The following is a 7,820-nucleotide window of genomic DNA, read 5'->3' as shown; positions in this document are numbered from 1 at the left end:
CCCCAAGGGGCAGTGGAGGCCCACTCTCTGGATTCATTTAAGAAAGAGTTGGATAGAGCTCTCAAGGATAGTGGAATCAAGGGTTATGGAGATAAAGCAGGAACAGGATACTGATTAGGGATGATCAGCCATGATCATATTGAATGGTGGTGCAGGCTCGAAGGGTAGAATGGCCTACTCCTGCACCTATTGTCTATTGTCTATAACCTGGTGTTGTGTGATTTTTAACTTAAAAACCAGGAGATATTGATCTAAGGTCAATGATGAAAAAGAAAAGTGAAATGAGGATTTTTTTTTCTTTATTCAAATTGTGGTTAAGACCTGGAATGCATCACTTGAGAATGTGATAGAGGCAGATTAAAGTATGGCTTTCAAAACAACATTTGATAATTATTTGAAGAAAAATACAATGTAGGGCTATGATGAAAAGTCAGGGCAGTGAGACTGGCTGAGTTCTTCTGCCATGGACATGATGAGACAAATGGCCACTTTATGTCTTTGGACAATCTGTAGACTATTCACCTCTAGAGAGCACTGAAAAGTGTTCAGAATATGGAATGTGGAAAATGCTTTTTCACTATTCCTAAACCATTGGCATTAAGATCAGACACAGTATTACAATTGCCGTGATGACCAGAAAGCATGGAAAAGTTATGATACGGAAAAAAACCAGTCAGTCCATTGTATCTAAGACTAGGTTAGGTTTTTACACAAATATGATCAAACCTGGATATTCCTGGTCTTTATCAGAATTTCATAATAGTCAGTGTTTTCTGACACTTAAACATTGGATGAAATTCCTAAATTAATGCTTTTTTGCTTTGAAGAATGTTGTACAGTGAATTACAGAATGGATCTACTTATTTTTCATTTTCTAATTACTTTTCTCTCTTTCAAGGAGGATCTTTGCTGTCTATAGTTCCATGGAAGACATGCATCCTTCATATCTTGCCCAAACAGCCACTATTCAACTATTACTTCTATTTAAGCATTAACAATACTGCATGTCTCATACTGGGAAGCAATTCAACCAAGTTTGACCTTACCTTGATGATTCAGACATTTCCAGTTGTCATCCCTAGATGCCAGTCACGAGCAATCAACAGATATTCTGCCCAATAACTCGAGACAGCAACCCTCATCCCACCTCAGTGAGCATCAGTTAATTCAGGACAAATCAAGGAGGAAACTTTGTTTTACACGATGGAACTGTTCACTTGCTAACTTATCTGCATCATCAAGGGACGGGTACAGGAGGTTCTCATAGGGAAATTATTCTTTAATGTGTTCAGGCAATGTGAATGTTGCTGGCTAAGCAATTTCTAATTGCCAAGAAGGCTGGTAAGAGTCATTCACATTACTGTGGCTCTGAAGTTGCATAAAGACCAGAATGGATAAGGATATCAGATTTCATTGCCTAAAGGACATTAGTGAACCATATAAGCTTTTACAATAATGGTTATACATTTGTCATCTGGTGAGTTTTAATCCCAGATTTTTATTGAATTCAAATTTCACCATTTGCCATCGTGGGATTCAAACAAAAGTTCCAGAACCATAGTCTGAAATTCCAGATTACTAGTCCAAATTACCATGCCGCAGCCATCACTCAGCAAACATCCAGTGGTTCTTTTTAGAGATGAGGGACAGTGTGAATATATGTTTCTATAAATTTTGTCAAGTCAGTGTTTAGATGATCAAGGTTATAGCTTTGTTTGTGAATTGTATTTCCAATATTGCCAATCTTGTTTATATCTCTCTTTCTTCCTCTCACTGCCTTGTACAGTTTCACCATTGCTTTTTGGTTTTATACTATTGTAGATCCATTCTGTTCCTTTTTTTCCCACAATTAAGCTATCATGCTCTCTTCGCTTCTATCTATATTGTAAGGTGACCTCATTCCATGCCTCTTTCTCCATGGATTGATTTTTATGTTGTGTGTATGTTATCTCTCTCTCTCTCTCTCTCTCTCTCAGTATTGTCGGTTCAGGCTCCATCATTGGATATGCAGCATTGCAGCAGTTGGTGAGGCATGCAGAGGTAAGGGAGCATTTCAGATTTGCTCAAGTATATTCAATTCCTAAGTAGCTTGCCTATTGTATGGCAATGACAGCAAATTTTCTCTTGCAACCACTGTGCCACACAATTAGTCCTTTCCCAAAAGAGAGAAATCATTCTGGCATTATCCCAGGGGTAAAGGCCAGCCTGCAGCATCTGTCCGAAATAGCCATTGTTAGTCTATTCAAACAGGGTGGGTGTGTAAAAACCAAGCTAAATCATGCTCACAAAATGTGCACTTACGTTGGGGTCAGTAATAAGAATTAGGAGCAGTCTCCTATCTAGTATTCTAAATTTCTGACCCATAATTGTTTAGAAGTTGGAATGGTATTACCCAAATTCAGAACATCTAATATGACTAGTCTAGATTACTGTTTTACACTCAGGAATAACTTTCACTCCTGACCTAACATTGGAATCTCTATCAGCTTCCATTCAACAATTCCAAATTTGAAATATATAACACTTTTTCAGGATGTCAAAGTTAGTAGCAATTTTGACTGTTTGAGCAGAGAGACTACCATTAGTTTTGGTGTCTTCATGTAATCTCTACTGTACGAATATTTGTTTTAATAATCCTTCTGTTAATTTTGTATTCAACAAAATGAGAAATATTTAATAACAGAAAGGAAGAAAAGAGAAAGACTTGCATTTAAATAGTGCCTCTCATGACCACTGGGTATCTTAAAGCACTTTACAGTTAAAAAAAACTTTGCAAATGCAGTAACTGTAATGCAGAAAATCCAGTGGCCAATCTGCACACTAAAATCTAACAGAATTATGTTCAATTTAACGAAACACAATAAAGACTAGACAACCTTTTTTTTCCTGATTTGACTGAGAGATACTAGGGCTGGAACATGAGAGATTCCTCCCCTACAGAAATAGTGGCACAGAATCGTTTACATCCACCTGAGTAAACAGGTAGGGCCACAGTTCAAAATCTCGTCTGAAAGACAACACCTCCAAGTAGTGCAGACTTGCCTCAGTGCTGTGCTGGTGTGTTAACCCTGACGGTTGTGCTCCGCCCACAACTTTGTGACCCAGAGGCAAAAGTGCCACCAATTGAGCCTCAGCAGGCAATGATGTTGGGCAATTTCTATGTCAGGTACCCAAATCAGTGTGCCAGTTATAAGGGAAAAGAATCAAAGCACACAGTTGGAAATTATGCCAGCAATGTCAAGAGAACCCTTATGTATTCTAACTCGCCAACTTTATCAGTGATTTGCAGAGTGATCAACTAACGCCTGCACTCAAAAAATCAGAGGGGTCAAAAAGAGCCTACCACATTAGAGGAGGATTTATCAAGAGCAGCTATTGTTTTGTTTTGATCAGCAAACTATGGGATGCTGATTCTGACTTCTTGGTTTTTCAGATTCGCCCGTTATTCTACCTGAGTTTGTCTGACCTGATGCTGGGTGTTTGTTGGCTGATTGGTGTTTTACTCTACAGGGGGTCTCTCAATGATGGGAGCATTACCTGCTACAACCTCCAAGTGATAGGACAGGTAAGCAGTCACAAGGATGCGAGAGGAGCGACAGAGAGTGATGTAGTGTATCCAAGGCTGAGGGAGATAGATTTTTGATCAGTAAGGGAATCAATGGTTATGGCGAAAAGACAGGAAAGCAAAGTTAAGGATTATCAGATCAGTCATGATCTCATTGAATCATAGAGCACTTTTGATGGGCTGAATGGCCAACCTTTACTTCTATGTCTTAAATGAGGGAAGAAGATTATGAAAGGGGTGTTGAAATTCCCCATAAAATGTGTCAGGGAGAATTTAAATCCCCATTAAAGAATTTTAATCATTTCATTTGTCATCCTTTTCTAATGTTCTTCAATTCCTTGCATATTTCCCCACTCCAGATTCTTTATGGAATTTTGTCCATAAGTCACTCTGTAGTACATTAATCAAGTTGCTGTTCTTGTGTAAACTTGAACAACTGAATGCCCACAGGATATATGACATGGAGGTGCCGGTGTTGGATTGGGGTGGGCAGAGTTAAAAATCACACAACACCAGGTTATAGTCCAACAGGTTTATGATGAATTACAAGTTTTCAGGGCTAGCTACCTGACAAAGGAGCAACGCTCCAAAAGCTTGTACTTCCAAATAAACCTGTTGGACTATAACCTGGTGTTGTGTGATTTTTTAACTTTGTCCACAGGATATATGACAGTCATTACATTTCAGCTCAGCCAAATCCATCCATCCCCAATGATCAAATTGACGATTCCCAATGAGAGTTGCTGCATAATGATCAGGAGGAAGAATTCCAGATGATGTTTCCCCCTCTGTTGCCATGTATTGATTGTACTGTCACACTGTGACCTCACTCTGTTATTAAGTAGAGATTGAGTGAGCTTCAACAGCTTCCGAAGGGATCAGTGAGATGTTGGTTCATAAGTGCACTTCCTTGCATTTTGTGGTCTTGATGACATCCTTCCAGATTGGAGAAAGTGAGGACTGCAGATGCTAGAGATTAGAGTCGAGAGTGTAGTGCTGAAAAAGCATAGTAGGTCAGGCAGCATCCGAGGAGCAGGAAAGTTGATGTTTCGGGCAAAAACCCTTCATCAGGAATGAGGCTGTGAGCTGAGGGGATGGTGAGATAAATGGGATAAATCTCGCTATCCCGTCAGCTCACAGCCTCATTCCTGATGAAGGGCTTTTACCCGAAATGTCAACTCTCCTGCTCCTTGGATGCTGCCTGACCTGCTGTGCTTTTCCAGCACTACACTCTTATCCCTTAGTAGAAGGAGTATTGTACACCTCAAAGAATAAAAATCGTGGAAGATTGGGACTAACCTGGGAAATGTTCAGTACATCAGTTCTGCAAGCAAACAAACCTCCGTTTGTGGGCATTTGTTCTCCATAGAAAAATGTGTTAATAAAGTATAAATTAGAATGGAAGATGATTTGTACACTCATATATACAGTAATTAGGGACAGGAGTAGATGCCAATGTAAATCTCTCAGCAATGGATATTGGATTGAATCCCAGTTTTTTTTCTTTTTGGCACATATTATCACCGAAAGATTGGGTTTGGGATAATTACGTCCAACAAGAGTTAAAAACCTTCCTTTAACTTTTTCCCCCAGTTCGCACCCCTGTTTCCTGAAGCACCCATTAACCTTGAGGTATAGTTCACAGATACCAGCAATATTCCCAGAAATGCCAAGATCGGGTGTCAAATGGGTCAACTCTTTGAAACAGTGGGGCAAGGGATACGAGATGCTGTCACACCCAATGGGTAAATGCCTCTGGCCAAGTTGTTAATTGGAGCCCAAGTTGTTCCCAATCCAAGGGAGTGATTTGAAGAATCTCTTCTTGCTGAACTAACTCTTATAAATGCAATTGCCTTGAATGTACAGCACTGTCATAGGAGATCAGTCTCACAGGTCCTGGCTGGTGTTTCCACTCCATATTAGTGAGTACGGTGGGTTCTTTCTTGATTATATGTTTTTGGAGATATGTCTCTTGATTAAACTTAAAATATAAGCCATAGCTCTTAATTTAACTGGTAGGGTGTTTTGTAGAGGAATAAGACGGTGTTATTTTCTGGGTCTGTAGATTGTGAAGGAGCAAAAATGGCCTTTGCAGTGACATGTACTTCTTGTCAGATGTGGGAGTTTAAAGAGAGTTTAAGGGTTACTGCGGATTATATCTGCCATAAATGCTGTTGGATGCAAATCTTATCGGATCGAGTGGATTGGTTGGAGAGACAGATAGAAGCAATGAGGAATTTGCAACAGCAACAGTATGTGATGGATGGCAGTTATAGGAAGGGGGGAAAATCTCAGATACAGTCACATAGATGGGTTAACTCCAGGAAGGGTAAGAGAAGTAGGCACCCAGGGCAGGAGTCTTTTGTGGATATACCCATTTCAAACAGGTATGCTGTTTAGGAAAATGTAGGGGGTGATGGATTCTCAGGGGAACAAAGCACAAACAGCCAAGTTTCTGATATTGAGACTGGCTCTAATGCAACGAAGGGTACGTCGGCTGCAAAGAGGTCAATTGTGTTAGGGGATTCTGTAGTCCGAGGTATAGGCAGACGTTTCTGTTTCCAGCAGAGAAAAAGCAGAGTGGTGTGTTGTTTCCCTGGTGCCAGGATCAAAGATGTCTCAGAGAGGGTGCAGAATGTTGTCACGGGGGAGAGGGGCCTGCAAGAGGTCATTGTCCACATTGGAACCAACGACATTGGAAGGGAAAAGGTTGAGATTCTGAAGGGTGATTACAGAGAGTTAGGCAGAAATTTAAAAAGGAGGTCCTCAAAGGTAGTAATATCTGGATTACTCCCAGTGCTACGAGCTAGTGAGGGCAGGAATAGGAGGATAGAGCAGATGAATGCATGGCTGAGGAGCTGGTGTATGGGAGAAGGATTCACATTTTTGGATCATTGGAATCTCTTTTGGGGTATAAGTGACCTGTACAAGAAGGACGGATTGCACCTAAATTGGAAGGGGACTAATATACTGGCAGGAAAATTTGCTATAACTGCTTGGGAGGATTTAAACTAGTAAGGTGGGGGGGAATCCAGGGAGATAGTGAGAGAAGAGATCATTCTGAGACTGGTGCAGTTCAGAACAGAAGTGAGTCAAACAGTCAGGGCAGGCTGGGACAAGGTAGGACTGATCAATTAAACTGCATTTATTTTAATGCAAGGGGCCTAACAGGGAAGGCAGATGACCTTAGGGCATGGTTAGGAACATGGGACTGGGATATCATAGCAATTACAGAAACAGGGCTCAGGGATGGGCAGGACTGGCAGCTTAATGTTCCAGGATACAAATGCTACAGGAAGGATAGAAAGGGAGGCAAGAGAGGAGGGGGGTGGCGTTTTTGATAAGGAATAGCATTACAGCTGTGCTGAGGGAGGATATTCCTGGAAATACATCCAGGCAAGTTATTTGGGTGGAACTGAGAAATAAGAAAGGGATGATCACCTTACTGGGATTGTATTATAGACCCCCTATAGTCAGAGGGAAATTGAGGAACAAACTTGTAAGGAGATCTCAGTCAGCTGTAAGAATAATAGGGTCGTTATAGTAGGGGATTTTAACTTTCCAAACATCAACTGGGACTGCCATAGTGTTAAAGGTTTAGATGGAGAGGAATTTCTTAAGTGCGTACAAGACAATTTTCTGATTCAGTATGTGGATGTACCTACTAGAGAAGGTGCAAAACTTGACCTACTCTTGGGAAATAAGGCAGGGCAGGTGACTGAGGTGTCAGTGGGGGAGCACTTTGGGGCCAGCGACCATAATTCTATTCGTTTTAAAATCGTGATGGAAAAGGATACTCCAGATCTAAAAGTTGAAGTTCTAAGTTGGAGAAAGGCCAATTTTCACGGTATTAGGCAAGAACTGTGGGCGGCATGGTGGCACAGTGATTAGCACTGCTGCCTCACAGCACCAGAGACCCGGGTTCAATTCCCGCCTCAGGCGACTGACTGTGTGCAGTTGCACATTCTCCCCGTGTCTGCGTGGGTTTCCTCCCACAGACCAAAAATGTGCAGGTAGGTGAATTGGCCATGCTAAATTGCCTGTAGTGTTAGGTGAAGGGATAAATGTAGGGGAATGGGTCTGGGTGGGTTGCGCTTCGGCGGGTCGGTGTGGACTTGTTGGGCCGAAGGGCCTGTTTCCACACTGTAAGTAATCTAATCTAAAAAAACTTTTGAAAGCTGATTGGAGGCAGATGTACGCAGGTAAAGGGACGGCTGGAAAATGGGAAGCCTTCAGAAATGAGATAACAAGAATC

General features: G+C 41.3%; 1 protein-coding gene across 1 annotated transcript in view; it reads left to right on the top strand.

The window, feature by feature from the left end:
* The window catches only part of tmem116 (transmembrane protein 116), a 42,450-nt gene that overhangs the window by 10,888 nt on the left and 23,742 nt on the right, over nucleotides 1-7,820 (top strand). Inside the window, exons 3-4 of the mRNA XM_043715552.1 lie at nucleotides 1,977-2,040; nucleotides 3,434-3,565. Coding sequence (XP_043571487.1) covers nucleotides 1,977-2,040; nucleotides 3,434-3,565 — 196 coding nt within the window. The remainder of the gene's footprint in view (nucleotides 1-1,976; nucleotides 2,041-3,433; nucleotides 3,566-7,820) is intronic.

Source organism: Chiloscyllium plagiosum, chromosome 25 (assembly GCF_004010195.1).
Source record: "Chiloscyllium plagiosum isolate BGI_BamShark_2017 chromosome 25, ASM401019v2, whole genome shotgun sequence".
Classification (NCBI taxonomy): domain Eukaryota; kingdom Metazoa; phylum Chordata; class Chondrichthyes; order Orectolobiformes; family Hemiscylliidae; genus Chiloscyllium; species Chiloscyllium plagiosum.
The sequence above is the reverse complement of the archived record's forward strand: the minus strand, read 5'-3'. Positions and strand labels throughout refer to the sequence as shown.